We start from the raw sequence: 21,662 nt of genomic DNA, 5'->3' as shown, positions 1-21,662 counted from the left end.
CTCTCTCGCGTGACCTCCCTGCGGCTCTTCGGGCCGAGGTTTTCTTCTGCCGGCCCTCGCAGGGGGCAGGGGAGCGGGGCGGGGACGATCCCGCCGCCGACCCCCGACAGCCGGCGCGCGGAACCCACGCGTGGGCCGGCGTCCCGGGGCGCGGAGAGCGCGGCGGGGTCGGTGCGGCCCGGCCGGGGAGGGGCGGGGGGTCTCACGCCTGCTGTCCCCTTCCTCTCCGCTCCACAGGCAGAGCGATGCTGAAGCCCGGCGATCCCGGCGGATCCGCGTTCCTGAAGGTGGATCCCGCCTATCTGCAGCACTGGCAGCAGCTCTTCCCGCAGAGCGGCCAGCTCAAGAACAGCGGGGCTCTCGCCCAGCTCCCGCCGCCCGAGAGAGCCGAGCCGCCGGCTGACAACCTTCGCCCGCGCCCGGCCTCCCTCTCCTCCGCCTCCTCCTCCTCTTCCTCCTCCACTCCGTCCTCCTCCTCCACCTCCTCCTGCGTCGCCGCGGCGGCCGCTTCACTGGCCGGCCTGACCTCCCTGCCTGTGACCCAGCTGCCGGCCTTCGGGCCGCTGCAGAGCTCCGAGCCCCCGGCCGGCGGAGCGCCCACTCCCCTGCAGGGCAAGGACTTGTGCGGGGCCGGCGGCGGCGGCCAGTGCGGCGAGCGCCCTGTCACCCGCTTCCGCTGCACGGCCGAGGAGCTGGACTACTACCTGTACGGCCAGCAGCGCATGGACATCATCCCCCTGAACCAGCACACCAGTGACCCCAACAACCGTACGTATCGTGCCCCTTCCCGCAGCCCCGACCACCCCCTCCCCACTCGCCTCTCCCCTTACCGGGCCGGCCTGGGGACGCCTGAACTGGGGGGCCGCGGTCGGTGCCCACACCGCTCGCTCCAGGAGCAGCATCCTCCGCCCTGCCCGTCCATCCCCTGGGCTGCTTTTGCGTTGTTCCCAGTGCTTTCGTGGGGCGGGCGGTCACCCCTCGGCAGTAGCTGCTCTTGTCCGAGAGCCGGGTCCTTCCCTGGAAGGTGCGCTTCAGCGGGAAGGCTGCTGGGGGCCAGACTTCTCTCGGAGGGCTGCTTAGGAAAACGGTTTCAGAAACGGTTCAGAGCAACTTGCTGTAAAGCTGGTCCTTTCTAGCCTTGCTTTTATCACTCCGTTCCTGCCTGGAAAGCCCGGGCTCTGCTGAATGCCCAGAAATCAATTACGCCTCCGAGCTGGGCAGGGAAAAAGTTGCAGTTTTCATCAGATGGGCCGGTGCAAAGTTGTCTTCCCTCGGAGTATCGTTTTCCTTTCAGACCTCGTTAACACCTCCCTAGTTTTAGTTTTCACCCCTACGGAAAAGCGTGACATGGTCATTTAATAAGAAAAGCTGAGTTTCTAGACAAAAAAGGTCGTATTCCCGAGTATCAGAATTAACTGAGCACTCGGTGGTTAGAAAACATTTAATGCTGCTGTTATAACCCAATTATAGAGGTTTGGGTTTGGTGTTTGTTTGTTGTTTTTTGTTTTTTTTTTTTTGTTTTTTTTTTTGCGGGGGGGTGTCGCCTCTATTATTAAACATCTGTATCAACTAGAGGTTTGTGATTTTAGAAATCGGGTCTGTCTGTGTTTTGTTCCTGTATATGTCGATACTGTGGAACTGAGGAAATACACTGGGTGAAAATTACTAGATGAACTATATTTATTCATCAGATTTATTACTAACAATCAGAGCACACGGATCTGTCTCTGTGTAAAACACTGGAACATGGCTTCAGCGTGTGCACTTTTCCCCTTTGATTTAAACACCCTCTTGTATCCTCAGGTTTCTTAAAATTCTTTATTTTTGTTGTCCTTTGCCCCCCACCCCCGCCCCGAAATGTCTCTTTGAGGAAGGCCGTTGAACAGGAAAACGATACCCCGAGCCAGCGATCCGTAAGCACATGCCCGAGCAAAGCGTGGATTCGTTTAATTTCATTTCAGATGTGGAGTTTGTTTTGAAAGTTTCCATGAAACTCTGTTGCGTATTAATTAAACTGCGTGGATGCTAGCATAGCTGTAATCATTGTGCGTACCTCCTAAAGAGCAGGAGGAAAGCTGACTCTGATTTTGGTGGGGATCTTTCCCCCTTCTTAACAGTGCAAATCTTTCCATATTGGACACCGACTTTGTTTTGAGCGACTTCCTCATGCTTAGTTTTATCCTGTAGTGAAACGTGTTAGTGTATTTTCTATTCTCGGGTGCAGAAAACGTGATCTCATAAATTACATGCACTTAATGGAATCTGAAATGCACTTTTAATCGCCAACCGAACCGTTCAGACAATACATATTTTACTTCTCGGAGCAGCTCTGTAAATCTGCAAGATAAAGGTTTTAAAAAGAGAAAGGAAGATAAAAAAGCGATTTGCAGAGTCGCAGGCGAAGTCCGCACAGTTTCTTCCCAGTCGCGGTATTAAAGGTGGATTCGCCCAAGAAAACGGGTCGTTTGCAGAAGGGACGCCTGTGAATCGCGTCCGGCTGGGATGGGGCAGCCCTCGCTGTCTGAAGGATGGGGGCAGGGTGCTGCGGCACGGTCTCCCCTTTTTTTTTTTTTTTTTTTTTTTTTCTTCTGCAGCGAGACCTAAAAAGTCTTGTCATTGACCTTGTTTACAAGGCGACTTTTGCGCCAGCCGTTATTAGTTGTCTCAACCCGAGTTTTCACCCTCCCGGGACCAGGTGCGTTTGCTTTGGGCAACTCGTTCCTAAGCAAGAAAAGCAACCCGCAAGTGAGGAAGGAGTGCGGGGGTTGCGGTCCGTGCCATGCCGCTCACCCGCCCGAGAAGAGGCGCAGCAGAGCAGGCTGCAGGCCACCGGTCTGGCTGGCCCTGCCCGGCGCCCCGGCCGCCCCGGGGTCACGCAAGGAGTGCGTGGGCGGGCGGGCTTTTCAGCCGCTTTGGCTCCGTCCCTCGCTCCCAGGGCTGCGGCGGAGGCGCCCGTTTGGGGCAAGGGAGGTCGGGCTTGCGGGTGGTGTGAGGAGCCACCGGCTGCCCTTCGAGTTGCTCTTGCTCGGGGGCGCTTCTAGCTGCGGACAGCCTCACCGACACTGCCACGGGCGCCTCGCCCGGGTCTCCCCCCGCGCGGGGCAGGCACTCGTCCTCAGGGCCCGATCCGGTCCCGAATCCCCCGCCTCCACCGAGCCCGACAGCTCGGGACGGGCGGCGGGCCCCGGACTGCGGGCTAGCCCTCGGGTTTTAATGTTGTATGTACCTCCCTCGCCAGCCAAGCGAGCGCCTCGTGCCCCCTCCTTTCCCAGGCGCCCCCCGCCCTGTCCATCCCCTTCTTCTCCGGGGCAGACCGCGTCGTTGTGCCGTGTGTCCGTCCCCCACGCCCCGCTCCCCGGGCAGGATCCACCCGCCGGGCTCACCGCCTCGGCAGAGGCGCGCCCAGATTTGGCCGATGTCCCCGGCCACTCTCCGCGCCGGGAAAGGCCGGGGGGCTGCGGCGCCCCCGGCTCCCCGCCGCGCCCCAACCCCCCCCCCCCGCCCCGGTCCCGGCTCCCCAGGGCCCGGCCCAGCCCGGCGCCGGGCGGCCGCCGTGGGAAGATGGATGAGCGGCTGTTTCCCCGTAGCCACACGCCTTGGTCGTCAAATATCCATGAATATGGCACGGTCTTGGGCGAGGGAAGGGGGTGAGGGCCGCCGAGGAACTGTGGGTTAATTGTCTGTGCGTAATTGTTTTAAATCGAAAGGGGTTTAGTTAGGAGGACAAAAAAAACCCCACCCAAAACCAGCAACCAAGAAACAAAACCCTAATTAGGGCCCTGCAGTCTTTACTCCCAGGGAAGTAAAGGGGATTATGTTAAAACCCTGATAATGTAGCGTGCGTCTGGGGACCGTTTTCTTCCCAGCTCAGAATCTGGAAGAACGAGGATATTTCTGGGTGCTGGGGGAGGGGCGCTTGGGTGGCCAGGAGGCGATCTCCTGGGTCGTGTTTGGGGGGTGCGGGGCCGCTTTGCTCCCGCGTAGACTTGCCCCTCTCTGCCGGGGACAGGCTTTCGCGACGAGAAATCTGCGAGTCCTCTGCCTTCACCAGAAAGCGCCAACCTGCCACTGTAATAAATATGCTGTGTAAAACTAAAGTGTCACGCGAGCAAGGAGTTTGCACGCCTCTTCCCATTCAATTTACGGGGAGACAGTGTATATATAACGTGCCGTGAAGCGGCTCGGCGTGGGGAATTTTTTTTTTCTTTCCTCTAGGCTGCTGGTAACCTGTATGATTTAGCTATTTTACATCATTAGTTACCCGGCACCCTTAAACATAGCGGATAGCCATATATTAGATTGAGGTTAGAGAAGGTGGTGACTGTTTATTTAGGGTGATAAAATGGTCCATCAGCAGTAATCTCCATCGATATGTGCCACCAGGAGATGAAGGATGAGGGGACAAGCCACAATTAATTGCCCTATAGTTTTGTAGGAGAGAGTGGAGCCGGTGTGGACTGAACTTCGATCTTCTCTCCCAGAGCCTATTCATCATCTCTACATTGTATATGGGGGTCTCTCAGGGGCAGGGGGCGGTAAGGTTTATCTACACACAATGTTCTCCTTCCCTTCTGATACCTGACACGGAAATTTAATTCATTCATACCTTCCATCGAAGGCAGGGGAAATCAAACCCATCTCCGCCCCCCACCCGCCCGCAGAAACAGCCCGAGAGCCGCCCCGCAAGCGTAACGGTACCCCGAATCCCCGTCCCACACCGGCGGGCCCGGTCTGGCCATGGCACGGAGGGGATGGGGCGGGGGCCGCCGGCCCCTGGCCGGGGTGGGCTGGGACCCCGCGGCAGCCCTAGCATCGGTGCGGGCGAGAGCACCGGGCGGGCGGCGGGGGCTCCGCTTCGCCTCCCCGGGGTCAGTCCCGGGATGGGCCGAGGGAGAGAGGTGGGGCGGTGGGCGGGTAGAGGCCCGGGCCGAGGCCCGGGCCGGGCCCCGGGAGGGGTCGGACGGGGGTCCCGGTGCCGGCCGTGGGTCGGCGCCGGCCGTAGGTCGCCGCCCTCCCGCGGCCGCTCCGCACGGGGCCCAGCGCTGCCGTCCGGCCCCGGGGACAGCAGTGCGGGCTCGCCCCGCTCTCCCCAGCCAGCACCTACAACAGATAAGCAAATAAATAAAAGGAACCCTAGGGGAGAGGGCGTCTGTGTTTCGACCCACGAAAGCCAGCCTCAAGTCGGGCGGTCTGCGAGAAACCTCTATTAATTTCACGCAAAGAGATTGTGTCAGCTCGTCGGTGGGGAAAACTGAGGCAGGAGGAACCCCTGATTCCTGGGGAGGCGCCAGCCCTCAGGACACGAAAGGGTAGGGGATCACCCAGCCCACCCGCCCTCTTAGCTGGGTACCCGGGCCCAGCCAGGGACGCAAGGCCAGCTGCAGTGATTTATACTTGCAAGTGAGTAATACCGTGTGAAATGATGGCCACTTACACCGGATACCTGCATGCTTGTGGTGAGTTATGAAGCAGAGGGTCAGAGGCCACCCTTCTTTAATACCAGCAAACTGCAGGTATCCAGTATAACTGCACCTTTGAAGCATATTATTGCCGGGACAAAAATGTATTTCTTTCATTTATTGTTACAGCTGGTTTGCTGGTTAAAACACTATGTTGGACACTACCTTTCACTGAAAAAAGTTTTCTCAGATTTCCTTTAAAACATGCAGTGGTGGTATTATTTAGGTCGGAGAGTCTTTAGAATTATATTTTGGGGGCAATGATGTGCCCTTTCCATTTTGCTTAGGTTTAGTACTTTTAAACGTACTTGCATGGAGTTATAGCACTGGCATCACACTGTGTTCATTTTTATGGAGGCAAATAAACGATAGCATATTGCAGTCCTCCCAAGAGAGCCATACCAAACAGCTCCACTAGGAAATTGTTTAATTTTTTCCTTGCTTCTTCCTTGCCTTAATCCTCCCATCTATAGAGCATGAAGGTATAAAGCAAGAAACCGATCTCCTTCCAGAGTCTGGCTGCATCTGGGCCTGCCATGGAGCATTCCCACTGACCTTACCTTCTGTGTCTCCTGATCTTATTAGGAGACACTCTTCTCTGGTTGTGGTCCTCCCTTTTTCCATTTTCAGCAAATCCATCAATTTTCTCACATTTCTTGCTTCTTCTTTTCTTGATTTGGGACTTGGCTGACACTATTACAGGCACTGGAATTATTAATTTCAATGGTCCTTGGAGGAGGCCTGTACCCAGGCAGCTGCTTCGTGAGGCCAAAACAGGAGGAAGGGCACAGTGCGTCCCTCCTTGTTGCCATGTGTGGCAGTCCTCTGGAAAGCTCACACTTGGCCCACTACGTATATCCCTTTTATGTGAATTATGTGAACTTCCCACACCCGTGTGGGTCTTAACGCTTGCCATCCCGTTTGGAGACGCTAGGCATGTCAGTGGACCACATCACTCTCCCTCTCAAATCCCCCCCCTTCTTTTCCATGCCTATTACTAAGCAAGTTGGTGCACTGTATCACATCCTACTTCACAGTATCCATGAAGATGATGCTGTTGATCCTATCTGGGGTAGTCTTGAAGTTCTCCCTTTTTTCTCCTACCTGATATTAGGGACTTCCTTCCCTTGTCCTCTGAGGCAGAGGAACCCACCACTTACAGTGACAGCCTTTAAATGGGTGGTAGAGCATAATTGAAAATGTGCTTGGGTCAAAGCCTTCCACATATCATTACACGAAAGTTAGTCACGGAAGGGGAAAAGATGCACGGTAACTTTTTACTCAAGGCATGGTAAAATATGTCTAGGAGGGCTTCCACTCCTTATAACATTTATGAGGATTTAAAAAAAGATTTATACAACTGCATAAAAACTAAAGAGAGATGTGTAAAGCATGCAACTAAGAATTCTAGTACTGCTTAGTATTAAAGACAGACTCCGTCCCTCTCATCAACAAGCCATACGCCAAAACAATTCCAGAAGAAGTCCTATTTTCCAAATTTTCAGCTTTGGCAGGACAAAAGGAAAGGAACACAACAGGAGATCAGATGCTGCTGCTGCCCGGCATTAAGACATTACCAGTTTTTTTGGATGGTGGAAAATAAATATCACTATGTATGTCTTTCTGTAAGGGTAGATGACAGTGACACAGGGTTTGTTTATTCTCTTTTTTGATTTCTTAATTTCTTTTCCTTGAAAAGATAGAAACAAAACGTTTTAGCCACACTCATGCACAAATATGGTCAGGACGAATTGAAGAAATCCTTTTTCTAGGCAGGTACTGAAAGTTGTGTGCCTGAAAAGTTACTCGGATCTGGTGGCAGGATGCAGGAAAGTGACACTGAAATTGCCTGAGTAGAATCATGAAGATGCCTTAGCATGTTTAATGTAAGTTGCTACAGAGACACGGTGTCTCCAGGAAAGCCATTAATAATTAGGTAGTTGGGAGGAGAGTTATGCAACTAAGAGATCATCAAACAGTTCCAATAGGTCAGATTCAAGGGCCTGCCCTGGGTGCTAATTGAGATCATCGTTAGACATTCTCTCTTGAAGCTCTCTGTTTTCCTGTCAGATGTTTTCTTTCTAACTTGCATGGTAAGATTCTGGATTTTTTAAGTGTACTCACATCCCAACCAGTTTGGGGCTGGTCCCCCCTCTTCCCCTCCCCCCCCCCCCCCCCCCCCCCCCAATTTAAGGTCCTTTTCTGTATGAACTCCAATGCCAAACTCCAATGCAGCCCCTGAGATCTTTGCATATGCCAAAAACACAGGGCTCCTTGATTACTGGTTTCAAAGAGGAAAGACAAGATGTTGTGGTGGTACCTCACTTTCCAAACTAGCTGTGGAAACAACAACAGAAACCCTTCTGCCATGTAGTTGCTGCCTTTTATTCATCACGCCTGGGAATGGCTGAAGGAATATCTGCTGCATAATAATCTCCTCTCAGGACTAGCCAGAAACCTTTTCCCTGGGGTCCTGCAAATCTCATCCTCCAGCCACTTCTAATTGACGCGGCTGAGCGAGCAAAACCCCTCTGCAGTTGCGGCTTAACCCAACAAAAGAGTCGTTTGCGACAGGGATTATACTGTTCTGTTAAGGAAGGGCTTTCACCCTCCAGCCAAGAGGCATTTTTTTGCCAATGTAAGCACGGTTCCCACTAGGGGGCTTTGTCCTGTCGCTGCTCGGGTGTGCTGCAGAGCTGGCAAGGGCTCTTCTTGCCTCCTGCCTGCCTGCCCTTAGGCTGCGTGACATGTTAGGGGTAGCACGGGGTAGAGCTTCATGCGCAGGCCTTCTTCTGCAGGGGCACCCATTGGGGTAATGCACGGCTCGGGGCTTGCTTGCTTGCTTTCTGTGAACATCTGTAATCGATGTTATGGGTAGGGAACCTGAACAGACGAGCACTGAGTAGGGACACACGCGTTTCCTGCAAGACTCAAAGATGTAACTATTTTGAGGGAAATTAGCTTCCACATGTAACTTTCAAATATTTTTCTACTGCTGAATGCATCATTTTTGTATGGTACAATTTAAAAGAGAATGTCAGGAAATAGTGCTTAGAAAGTGTGTCTAAAATTGGAGAATGCAAACAGAGGACATGTTTTGAAAATGCAGCTTTTAATATCCTTTAGCAGCTTTTACTGAATAGAGAGGAAGGTTTCCCTCTGAAGGCTCTGTAGGAAAGAGGCCTACATGATGCATAGTACATCCACCTTTGAAAGAAGAACAGCTGAGTCAGTCCCCCTGAGAATTGAAACTGTGGTTACAGGCAATCTAGCTAGTCTAAATCTGTGGCTTAGACCAAGAAGCTCCAGCTTCTGTAGTGAATACTGTGCTTTATTTTTATAAGAATGGCTGTAGGTTGTATGAAACTATTAGGGGAAAGATCTAGGACTTGCTACATGAATACTATGGCTTGGTTATCATTTTTCCTTTGTATTTCTGGAATACATTCATATGAAACGCTTTACTGTGCTACAAAAGTGAAATGTGCAGAAGATGTAACCAATTTCAATAGATTTATTGTTATGTTAACGCAGCATACCTCCAGAGAAATGGATTTCCTGAGCATGAAACATTTTCCTGGAAGTTGTACATTCATGGCGTGTGCAATAGTGTACACTGGAAACATTTAACCAAAATTTTCTTTGCTCTATAAAGCAAAATCACAGTGGGATCTTCCCAAAATAGAGAAACATCATCCATTACTAAGAACAGCTAGGGAAATTAACATTTTTACAAACTGGTCTTTTTCATGAGGCTTCTTACAAAACCAGACATGCCGTATTTGTTCTTAGCCTCAGCTACATGAAATAGGCAAAGAGCATGCATTCCCATTCAATTAAAATTTTCAAACGTGTGCTATGAATCAGTATTATTTGCTACATAATTTCAGTTTAAAGATTAGATCTGGCTATAAGAAAGTAAATGTCCACACATGCTCTGATTTGTCATTCACGAGGTTCTGTTTTATTTATTTTATTTTCTAAACAGAGAGGCATGCACATACATGTTAATGTAAAAAGTAGAGCAAATGTTCATTTAAAATAAGGGTGAAATTAAAATAAGGGTGAAATTAAATCTTTTTCCAGTTCAACCCTTGGGCTGAGCTGTTGTAAGGCAAATGAGAGGGACTTGTAAGGCATTATAACTGTGTTTTAAAATGTCTCACTGAAACATACTGGGATGGTTTAAATGGGCTATTTATTAGTCAAAAAACAAATCTTAAAAAACTGAATTAAAATAAATGAGTCTTGGCAGGTCTGTGAACACACCAGGGTTGCAAAATGTTTGCACGGTTCCTGCTCAGGCTTTGGGATTTCTTATTAAGCACTTTGGAGAGATTAGGAAAACCATCCCAAGCAACATGCAGAAGGGTACAGTGTGTTATGAGTGCTGAGCTGCCATGAGGTGGTAGGAAAAGCAAAGAGATCTGCATGATCTTGCAGTGAATATGGTGGCAGCCAGCAGCACCATACTGATAGTGTTTTTCCCTCTTTGCCCCACAGGATGTGACATGTGTGCCGATAACCGCAATGGCGAGTGCCCCATGCACGGGCCCCTCCACTCCCTGCGCCGTCTGGTGGGCACCAGCAGTGCTGCTGCAGCAGCCCCTCCACCTGAGATCCCAGAGTGGCTCCGGGACCTGCCCCGGGAAGTCTGCCTGTGCACCAGCACAGTGCCTGGCCTGGCCTACGGCATTTGTGCGGCACAGCGGATCCAGCAGGGCACCTGGATTGGGCCCTTTCAGGGAGTCCTGCTCTTGCCAGAGAAGGTTCAAGCAGGAGTCATCAGGAACACTCAGCATCTCTGGGAAGTAAGTCATCATAATTCCTTCTTCGTAAAATTTGATTGTTTTGAAGTAGACATTGAGTGTATTTATATGTAGTACCAGCACCATTCACTAGCTGTGAAAAAAAACCAAACACAATTTAGGTAAGCAGACACAGAAGATTTGAAAATGTAGCCCATACGAGCCAAAGCCTTACTGCACTAGAAGTAGCCAGAAAACCGGTGGACACCTCAGAGCTCCAGCTGGTTTGCATAGGAGGAGCAGATTGTTGCGGGTGCTGTGATGTGGAACAGAGAGATGTGGCCAGTGAAGGCTGAAAGTTACAACATAGGGTGCTCTTTGCATTTTGACCTGGGTAACGAGTTGATGGAGCTCTCAGGTCACAGTACCAACTGTATCGTTTTAGTCTGAGTAGCATGTGTAGATTGAGATGGCGTATTGCACCGCCCCTGTGGCCTACAGACAGTCCAAGAAAGCTGCTGAAACAAGTGCAGGAGCCTATTCCACAGCACTACTACTTGCACAGTGAAGGTATTAGTGCTTGTTTACAATTCAATTCAACTCTGGTCCTGCAGCAGCTGTGCCTTCCCTTAATGATGCTTTCAGTGCTTTTGTGCGAAAGCCACTTTCAGCTCTCTGAAGGTGTGCTTTTTTTGTATTTGTCAGCATCTTAGAGAGGGTAACTGATAATTTATATGAAAACATTCAGGCTGTGATAGTTTATTTTTTTCTGTGATGAACACTGACTGTGATTTGGTGGAACAGATCATGAACCCATTTATGTATTCCTTTGGGTGTAGAGGGACATCCAGGGCTGTTAATGTTCATGACCGTGTATGTTTTCTCCAGTGAAGCACTGGAGTTTTGTGCTTAGGTATAGTTTGTACGCAGATGCTAACAACAGCGTCTTGTGGTAAGTTAATTTAGAAAGAAAAGACAGTATTTGGTTATTTTACACACAGATCTAATAATTAATAGGGAACATGTATAATTCCTGTGTATGTCAGTACTTCTTCATACAGAAACAGCCTACTGTCTACCTAGTTTTTTGCCATTCATTTCTTTTTTGCTTTGTGCTGGGAGGTGTCATTTCTTAGTTCTGTTTAGTCCTCTGTAGCTGCAGCTTCTGCTCACCTCAAGACTAACTGCTACGGAGAGTCAGTAGAAACATGCCCGTAGATCTACAGGTGATACTTACTCATCTAGACCAAATCCGAATCTTCAGAATATAAGGGGACGTGCTTCCTGGTTAGAAACCCGACGAGTCCAGGAAGATGCAAAGAGTGTTTTTGCTGTCTTCAGTGGGTATGCAGTAAAAATGAATGGTTTTTAAAAAGGTATTTGGTGTTGTGGAGCTGGCATGTTGTGTATAGCACTTGTTCACAGAATGCCTGTGAATATTTAGGTTGTCAGCTCTTCAGGACTGGTGATTGCCTCTTTTAATCATTATGTTCTATTTTTGCATACTATCTAATATGTGTGACCTCTTTCTATGAGTAGGAGCTCCTACGCATTTCCTATATGCAAACAAGTAGTAATTAACACATCAGGGTCTTTGTCTCAAAGTATTTACCCAAAAGAGCCATTGTGGTGAGAGGGAAATTTTCACATTAAAGTGTAAAAGATCAGTCTCAGAACACACCTAAACGTGCTCAGTAAACCTGGATGACTTGCAGTCATTGGGACTTTTTTGCTGCCTTCGGTGGGAATGGAATTTCTCCTGTAGAGCAGATATTCATAAATCGCACTTAAATTTGTTCCTACCAAAGCCCAGTGATTCTAATGAGAGCATTTGGGGATATGTTATTAGCAATTTTTAAAATGGAACACTCTACAATGATGTAGGGGGCTTTATTTTTTTTTTGTTAAGAGGGGTTTTGTGGTTTAGTCTCTGCTAATTGGCAGAATATAAAATAATAAAATAATGAAATAATAAAGCTTGCCAGATCATCAAGTTACATAAAGCATTGAAATTTAGCTAAAATAAATGGAGTTAGAGAATTTTACATGATCCTTAAATATACACATTATCAATTTAATTTTTTAAAATTATGAATCAATTTTATGCAAGTTGTTGCAAATATTGAAAATATCTTTTTAAAATAGGCATGCTGTTTTAGTCTAATTTCAGACTAACTTAAAAATTATTTTAAAGCAATGCAAGAAGGAAGATTGCTGGGGGAAAAGCCAAAAGCAAGGAAGAAAAAGATGTTAAGGAAAATAAGAAATAGTACTGATGTATGTGCCAGATTCCAGCCATCGATGGGTGTCAGCTGAGTTTTTGTGTGGGTTTGCTCTTCTGTTCTTAACACACAACACAGATTTCCTGTTGGCTAGCAAAATGAGTCTGTGTATTTTAAGTGAATTATCTTAAAAATAATAATTAAATTTAGGGGTTTTTTTGAGGCATTGTGGGCAGCTCACAGTCTCAGATTATTTCTGTTAATGGCAAAAATTGTTAGCAAAGAACCACATATTCTAAGCTCTAGCTAAAAATTTTGGCCGTTTCTTATTTGTTTTGACTTTCAATTTGGTATGTTTTATCTATTAGAGAACTAATGTTTAATAAAGAAAAAGTATAGCAAATTAAAGTAATCAGAAAGTGTGTGTGATATTACAAAGCTGATCTGTGAAAATAAATAAAAGCAATTGAAAGTGTATATCTGAATAGTCTGTATTCTTTTAGTCTATATGGTATAGGAGTGTGGATTAAGTCACTGTAAACACTAAAAGGAATGTCTCATCATTGGCCTTTTGTAAAGTTGTGGCTCTAGCCAATTCTCTTCCACTGGTCATTTCAAGATACCTGCAAATACAAGTATGTCCACAGATCAGTTCTTCAGCATTAGGTCTTGATGGACCTTACAGAGAGAACTTCTCTTTCTTCGTACCATAAACAACGTTCTAATATTTCTTCTCTCGGCACGGCAAAGTAAAGTTGATAGATATTTGTTTTCATTTACAGTTCTTTGTTTGCAATGTACACCAGATAAATAGAAGGGCTATTGCAAAGACTTTTAAGCATAGTTATTGATTTGACGGCTTTTTTTTTCTTCTCTTTGTTGTGGGAAACATCAGAAGCACTGCATTTGATGTATAGTTCAACGCTATGGAAATATGCTTCAGTCTGTCTGCACAAGTGTTCCCACCATGCACTCAATGTTTGCTTTGTATGTAATCCATACAGCATAATGTACAGCGATTCAGAGTAAATTACATACCATTCCATTACCTCACAACAGGCCTTGACACCTATGGGTGTTCATGGGAAATCATAGAGTTCTCTCGCAATCAGCCAAGATAATTTTTTATAACTTACAGAAAGACCAGCCCTTCAGAAAGCCAAAAATATTAGTCATTTCTAGTTGTAGTTCTTTTTTTTCCCCCTTTGGCCCACTTTTATCCAATCCAGAGTTTGCTTGTATTTTATAAAAATACAATAAACTCTGATTTGTTTAAAACAAAAACAGGACTGGGTGTATTAAGTAAACACTCTCTTTGGTAATACAGGCATTTATTCCAGCACTGCTTGATAATATTTCTGATCTTTTTTTTTCTTTCTTTATTTTTTTTTTTCATTTTGAAGTAATGAGAACAATCCTTTTGTTACTGCAAAGAAAACAGAGACTTTCTCAGCAATTAGGTCTTACTGATGAGAATGAGATAATTTTCCCCTAATGTGTTTTCTAATAAAGAAGTGAAAAAGGCACACTTGATTCCAACATATATGAAAACATTATCTCAATTATTAATGTGTCCTTACTCCCTGGAGATAAATTAATCTAGTTGCACATGGTTTCCCCTTTCTGTTTAACATCAAAATTTAATAAGAGTAGACTTAAGGAATGTACACGATATACACTTAAATTCTATTGGAATAAAATACAGAAGTTTAAAAGGCCTATACATTTTAGTCATCAAAGTTTTTTAGGCTCCAAACTTTAAACTGTGAATTCTGGAAACAGCTAAATCATAAAGGGTCTTTTCCCATCCAAATGCAGTCTAGATGAAAAAGCTTTTACTGACAGACGTATCAAAGGATAGAATCTTACAGTTTCCTTTTCTTCACTCGCCTGATAAAGAGTTTGCTGTCTTTTTTGATTTTCTTTTTTTTTTGTCAGAGGTCAAATTTTTTTTTTTTTTTCCCTTGGAATAGCCCAAGAATGTCAAATATATTATTGCACTTTATTTTAACTTGACTTAATTTAAGTTTTGTTTTTCTGGAAGACATGCTTTTTCATGTGTTAGTTTTTTTACAGGGGTGACCAAAATATACATATAACAGGGCGTTCATTAGTAATTACAAAATTCTAAACCCGTGTTATTGGTTTTCCCCTTAAATGGAAAGGATTAACTGGCACTACCAGAAAGTGTACATGTCATTTTAATAAAGTACCATTTTGGTACTTATTGGGCTTTTTGTGCCTTACCTGAAGTCAAAGAAAACATTGACTTTGACTTCATCTGGACCAAGAACAGGCATTTTTCTGGAACGCGTGCTGGCCAGAGTCCATGCAGCGTACTGTACATTTCTGTACAAATTAATATGTAGAGAGAATCCTTACCTTTCAATTGGAGCACTCATTCCAGTTATGGTGATAGATTTGTATTCAGATTGTCAAGGCTGTAGTTTTGGACTAAATTCACTGTTATAGCAAAGCACTGGGGGATAGAATTATGTGCATGCCGTAGTTCTATTAAAGTGAAAATTATGTTTCTCAGCAATCCATCATCTAGTATTCTAGACTGCTTGTCAGCCCTGTTTCAAATATGTCATGTTAATGAAATTCAAATAATTTTGTCTTGAAAAAACACCTTAGTTGTATTACTGTTTTGTCTTAAATTATGCAGAGTAACAGCTGGTGCCATTCTGTTGTTATATTTTGCCTTTTCTGAGGATTTTGTGTGTTGTACCACCCTTGTGTTTATTTTCTATTAAAAAGGCACAATAATTTTTATTTTTACATGGATTTCAAGTTTACATACTGCCTACTGGAAATAACCCTAATGTTGTGTTTAGTAGCTTGCTAAGCTGAAAGTTCAGTAAGAGCACATTCGGCACCACAGCTTCTTTAGTTTACGTATCTTAGAAGAAAATTGTGCTAAGCCACTATGAAGCAGCTTGCTAACATTAGTATCACATTTTTTCAGATAACTTTTTAAAGTTAGAGATTCCTTACTTAGGTTCAATATAAAGTTAGTTTGATCCCAAATATAAAAGCTATTTTGTCTTTGATAATTCTTGTTCTTAAAAAGCTAAACTAAACCTTGATATTTCTTTTAGAAACCCTGTGATTTTTATAAGATGTTTTCACATCTCATCTTCATGTGTCTTTGGTACGTTTATTCCATGTACACAAGATATCTGTTGTGTGCCTGAGCAGATAAATGTGCCTAAGCACACGTGCAACAAAATAAATCTAATTTGGCATGAGGACAGATTGTCTTCCTATTTAACAAAGTGAAGCTTGGAATAAACTTTGGTGCAGAGTTGGATACAGCCCCAGAATCTCAACAGTGTTACTGAAAACAATAATGCACGGAACATGCATGTGTCCGGACACACACTATTCCCAGAAAAAAAATATTTTCTAAATTGCCAGATCATGCAGGGGCTGTGTGTTTTTCCATGGCACATAATCTCACATTGGAGATTGTATTATGTAATATGCAAAAATACTGAAATGGAACACAAATAAATATAAAAGCTCACTTCTGTCCTTATTTGACCGCTACCTTTCTGTATTGCTCAAAAGTGACCCAATCACCAATATTACAGAAACACTTCACCTTCTTTTTTTATTGCTCAGTAAAAGCAGTTTCCATTGTTGGGTGAAATCTAGTTTGTAAAGCTTGAAATTACTCTTAATTTATGATACCATTAACAGTGAATTTTTTCTGTTTACTTTTGATGAAAAGTGGGTGAATAAAGGCAGTATTTTAACGAGATATATGGCTATCCAAAATGTGTTGTGTACCTGATGCCAGTAATATATTGGTTATAGATTTGATAAGCCGAAACTGCAGCATAGACTTTTCAGGGTGGCAGTGACGTTCAATATGTTGCAGAACTGTCTCAGTCACTGCTTTATGCATCCTCCGGGTTTCATGGCATCAAACACGCATGGACTTTAAAATGCAGACTTTTAAGGAACTGCTTGACATAAAAGCTGGAAAATTCAGCCCAGGGTATACTTCCCTTCCACGCATATGGCACCTTTTTCAGATAAGTTACAGAATTCCATTATCCAAATTGTTACACATGTGTGACAGAGGTTGACCTTTAGTCATGTCAATCCTTTTTGTGTAGGCCTCGGGCTCCAGCCTAATGGCTCAAAGCCTGATTTACTCACTGTAATAAGGGCAGGAGGTCGAGCAATTGTCAGCTTGCCTGCTCGTACTCATCTCAGAGCCTGGTTGAAGGCTGTTAACACAAAGCTTTTCAAAGTGAATTTACAACCACCACCACTGACAGAGGCCAATCAGTACACCATAAATGTCAGGTTAGTGAGATTGAGCAGTAAGTAAAGTACTGGCAGCCCACTATTGGCTGAAATCAATTGCTTAAGGTTTAACTGAGAATAGCAATCCATGTATAACTACATCTGCGGAACCGGCTTAAGTATGGAGAGCAAGTTGGAGAGTGGATTAGGTAGAATTACCCACCAGCAACAGCCATGTCACCAAGCCCTGCATTGTTCTTCCATGTGAATGGTGCCTGCACTGATGTGATTCATCGTCATAAAGTTGTTGGACCTGCCTCTTAGTTCTAGAAATAAGATTATTCTTTTTTATGTACAGACAAAAAAAAAAAAACCAAAAACAAAAAAAAGGTAAAATAGTGTGCTGTCTTACCTGGACAAAGAATGCTAGGAAATTTTTTTATGTGTTGGGTCAGTAATATTCTACTATTTTTTAGTCCTTGGTTCCAGAGGATGCTTTTTCATAAGGAAACTGGCTTTTTGCTGTTGGCTTGTAACTGGAAACTATCACAGAATTCACTAATGAGTGATTATGTACCTGATGGTCTGAATATCCATGAGATGTAGTTACCCACAAGACCGAATGTTTTTATCATTTTGTGTAGTGACAGTTTGGACAACAATTCATTTGGCTTTGAAAGCATCAGCATTAAAATGTAGGAATCCATTAAAATGCTGTATGCCAGGATTTATAAATTAGGCAATTTCCTTGATTATTGTAATGATTTACAAAATTGATTGTCCCGGTGTGGTATAAGCAGATTTCAGCAATGATCATTGACAACAGGCACATCCTCTAATATCTATACCCATTGTTCCCTAAAAGAAAAGCCACTCTACTACGAGGTTATTCTCCATCTCAAGGTCAATTATGCATTGAAAAAGTCTACTAATGTAGAAGATCACATGTCTTTAAAGGAGAACCACATCAGCTATTTATAGACTGTAATGATAGCTGGAACACTTATTTTTTCTTCTGTTTGTAATTTGTTTGCTGACAGCTAAGGCATTCACTAGAGTCTGTAGTGCATATTCTCTTTGTGATCCATTATTGAAAGGTAAATAATTTTGGCAAATTGCAGCTGTAAATATTTATTTGATTGAAGATTTAAAAGTCAATAATGTGTTTTATTTGTTACATCTTAAAGTTCTAATTAACCTACAGATATAGTGTATAGTAACTTGATTTGGGTCAATTATTTCTGCAAGACATAATAAAGATGTTATGTCACAAAGCAAACACACTCTAGAAGTTTTCCTATATGAAAACAAATACAATAAAGACACAAAATGCTAACCACCAACCACAAAACCACAGTGCTTTCTACTTGTGTGCAAATAAGCAATATGCATGGTAAAAACCTGTATATGCTATACCTTAAAATGCAGGTGATTACAGGAGATTCTTTTTGCAAACTGTAGATGAGGTCCGGTCATAGCTGACAACAAGCTAATTTGTGTCAGGCGTCATGCAGATCATGAGCTTCCAGGACTAATATGCTGCAGTTGTTAATCAGTGCTTGCTCAGACAAGATAGCCATTGATGTCACTAGGAACTTTGATTTAATGAGGGCTTCAGGCATGACTGAATAACACAGTATCAATTTAATCACAATTCTTAAATCGTTTTTTTCCAAGATAGGCCAACTCTTCTTTCAGAACCACAGAGCCACCTGCATATTGTCTGCCACTGTTTATACAACAACAGTAACATGCAGTTAACATAAAGGTACGCTTGTATAAATGCATTAATTTGACCTAAAGATAATAATTCACTGCAAAGAAAGGGAGGATTGCATTGTCAGTGACTGTGTAGTAGTGTATGGTATTGTATTTAGTTACATAAATATCAACATCAGAAAAAACTTTTTTTGCTATCTAGTAAAAAATCTGTAACTCATAAATGTATTGTTTGTACTACATTGCATATTTATTGCATGGATTTAGGAAGATGTACGTAAACAATTCTCTATTTTAACAGTAATTCAACCTGGTACTTTCTTTGTAGAGACCTAGTTGTGTATAAGCAAGAAATTTAGTGAACCCAGAGCATTTCTAAAGATGTTTTGATTTCACCTGTGGAACTACAAAGTAGAGAAAAGTGATTTTATCACGAGTATGAGAACCTACTGAAATAGGGGCCATATGAAGGCTCTGTTCTTCATGTTCTTCATGTTGTTCACCTGTAATAAAGCCCTGAATCTGGAAATAGAGTAATGGTCGGTACTTGTTAAAGTCCTAACTGGGAAAAAAAAATCCTTCATTAAATGAAGTGCCATGTATAAAGCAAATAAAGTAAGCAAATCTAGGATTTACAATTTTTACCTAGGTTAATCTTCCAGTTGTGTAAAGGTTAGTATTTTTTTAAAAATAGTTTATGTGTACTTTTTGCCTGATGCCATGTCAGCATTCACTGTGGAAAGCAGGGTGTTAGTTTTTATCAGTCTGTCAAAAGAACTTTTATAGCAGTACAGATTGGTGACTGATACTATTTTTAGACCACTGTTTTTCAGAAAGAGCTTACCATTGAATTAAAAAAGTGTTCTATTTTCTATATTCTATTACTATTTTAAGCTGGCTTGAATTCTGTCCCCATTTCCATTGTTCCAGTAAAAGAAGATGAAAGAGATGCACTATTATTAGAGAAACATGAGAAGGACTCAGATATGTTTATTTTAGTGGTCGCTAATAAAGCACATCTTCATTTCCAATTGGAGATGTGAAGTTTTGCTGAGCTACAGATAATTCCTTGGGTGTGTCTTAATTAATTTTATTGTGACCAGAAATATTTCAGTGACGGCTGTGGTAGCAAAGTGACATTAGTCCACCTCCAAAAAAATGAGTTGTCTTGCAGAGCAAACATACTGAGAAGGATTTGACATTTGATGGAAAAAACCGCCAACTTTTAAAATAATTCTATTCTCATCTACAATGTAGGGCCATTCTCCATTTCAGAGCAGGAAAATGGGTGTACAGATTGGCTAAGTGCCTTTAGATGGCATGCACTTGGGAAGTTCAGGAAGAAACACTAACACTTCATCAAAATAAATATGTTTCTTTTTAATTGATGAAAAAATATCATCAGAATACTTAAGCAAAATGGATAGATTCCAAAAAAAAAAGCTTTATTTTTAACAAGTTGGTTTTTTCACGCAGAAAAGTGGAGATTGCAGGTTAGTTTTTGACCAGCTCTAGCAGAAATGCACAAAAGTTACATAGACTTACAAGTTTCACTTAAAGCTGCTGTAACCCTTTGGGGCAGTTGGCAAAGTGTACCAAGCTAAGACCTCAGCTGTGCTTTCAGCAGTGTTCTCTTTCCCATGGTCCCAAACCTGAAAATTGCTAAGTACCATACTCCATCTCTGGCATTTTGCTGGTGAGAAATGCTTCCTGAGAAATCTGAGGTCTTGTTTCTGTGTTGGGACTTTCAGCAAGTTTAAAACTTTCAGCAAGTTTAAAAGTCAGTTAAGGAGTTTAGGAAGCTCAATTTATGGTGCAATTTTATCACAAAGGTAACCAAAGTGAAGATGAACATTGGCATTTCCTTAGACTACACACTAATCATGAAGATATTTAGGGAAAAAATGGGTACCATATTGATGTTCAAATCTTTGCATCAGTGTTGCCTCATCTGAATTTTATTCTCTTTTCTTTTCTGATCAAACCAGGATTCCATTCAAGTTACTCAGAATAAGAGGCAGTTTTTTAGGAATATTAACTTGCTTGCTTATTTGTCCAGAATGGTACCTATTGTGTCCCCAGTCTAGAGACTTGTGGATTACCAACAGTGAGAGCTCTCCAGCAGAAACTATGTGGCCTGGGCTCAGGGGTGTCTCTAGACCACCATACGGTGGAACATACTTCAGAGTAGGCTATATATCTGAGCCTGGGTGGGCTCAGACAGTAACACTGGCTGAGTAGCTATTTGACCTTGGAGTCTGCCATTCCCAACAAAAGATGGCTGAGGGTCAGGCTGAGGTCTGCAGCCTCCCTTTCCTCCAAAGGCTACATTTGTCTGTCTCTTTTCTTAACCTTTGTGGGGTTTTGTTTATTTAATAAAATGTTAATTTTTATGCCCTAATTACCCAATAGTGACATGTCCCAGAGGCAATAGTGTTGCAGAAGTTTTACTTCATTGTTTAAAATAGATTTTTTCCTTTACTTTTGAAGGGCTAATTTGTGTACAATTTCATTGTTTGCTGCCAAGGCAGATCAGATGGCTTCTTTTATAAAGATATAGCAACTGTCATGTTGGATCACTTTAAGGACTTTGCAGGGCCTTAATCTGCTTAATCCTTCATTCTGGGTTTATATTTCTTCCACATTATTACTTATGTCTTCGGAGATCTCACATGTCCACATACTATACTTTATATGCTTTATTCCCACTCTACGGCCTGCATGTCATAGTGGCTGTATTTATGATCAGAAATAGCCAGTGATGGTTCTCAGGATGCTATCAATCACAATTTGAAATAACAATGATAGGCACTGAAGAAGTTTGCACAAGGCCTCTCCCCTCTTTGAAGCTGAGCAGCATGCTGCCCCTGTACCACACCCAGCCACTGGTTGGTGGTATTTCAGGAAAAACACTCCTTTCTCTGTCATATTTGACTTTCAGATCATCTGTTTTAAGGGATGAAAGACATCAAGAATTTAAACTTGCTGCTGCATCCACAGAGAAAATAGCTGGCTACAGTGATAGTTAAACCAAGGCAATTCCATGTCTTGTGGCAATAATTTATGATTAGAGCCAATCTAGTGAAGGTACAGACCACCATGGTAGGTTTTTTTTACCTTTTCTTACTTTTGTTTTATTATTTTTGACTTTTTAATTAAATTCTTATTTTTTACTGTTAAAAAAAAATGCTTTTTGTGATTTCTGAAAAGATGTGCATTTGTCTCAGTGCTTTCTACAAAAAGGGTAAACATTC

The 21,662-nt window shown here is 43.5% G+C and overlaps 1 protein-coding gene across 2 annotated transcripts in view; it reads left to right on the top strand.

Annotated features, from left to right (window-relative positions):
• Positions 1-21,662, top strand: part of PRDM6 (PR/SET domain 6) — a 77,870-nt gene that overhangs the window by 792 nt on the left and 55,416 nt on the right. For both annotated transcript variants that reach the window (XR_010370488.1, XM_064437839.1), the window contains exons 2-3: positions 238-768; positions 9,963-10,270. Coding sequence is in view for 1 of the 2 variants with exons in the window: in XM_064437839.1 (XP_064293909.1) it covers positions 246-768; positions 9,963-10,270 (831 nt within the window). In the remaining variant the exon portion in view is untranslated. The remainder of the gene's footprint in view (positions 1-237; positions 769-9,962; positions 10,271-21,662) is intronic.

This window comes from Phalacrocorax carbo, chromosome Z (assembly GCF_963921805.1).
Source record: "Phalacrocorax carbo chromosome Z, bPhaCar2.1, whole genome shotgun sequence".
Classification (NCBI taxonomy): domain Eukaryota; kingdom Metazoa; phylum Chordata; class Aves; order Suliformes; family Phalacrocoracidae; genus Phalacrocorax; species Phalacrocorax carbo.
Note: the sequence above shows the minus strand (reverse complement) of the source record. Positions and strands in the feature narration are given on the sequence as shown.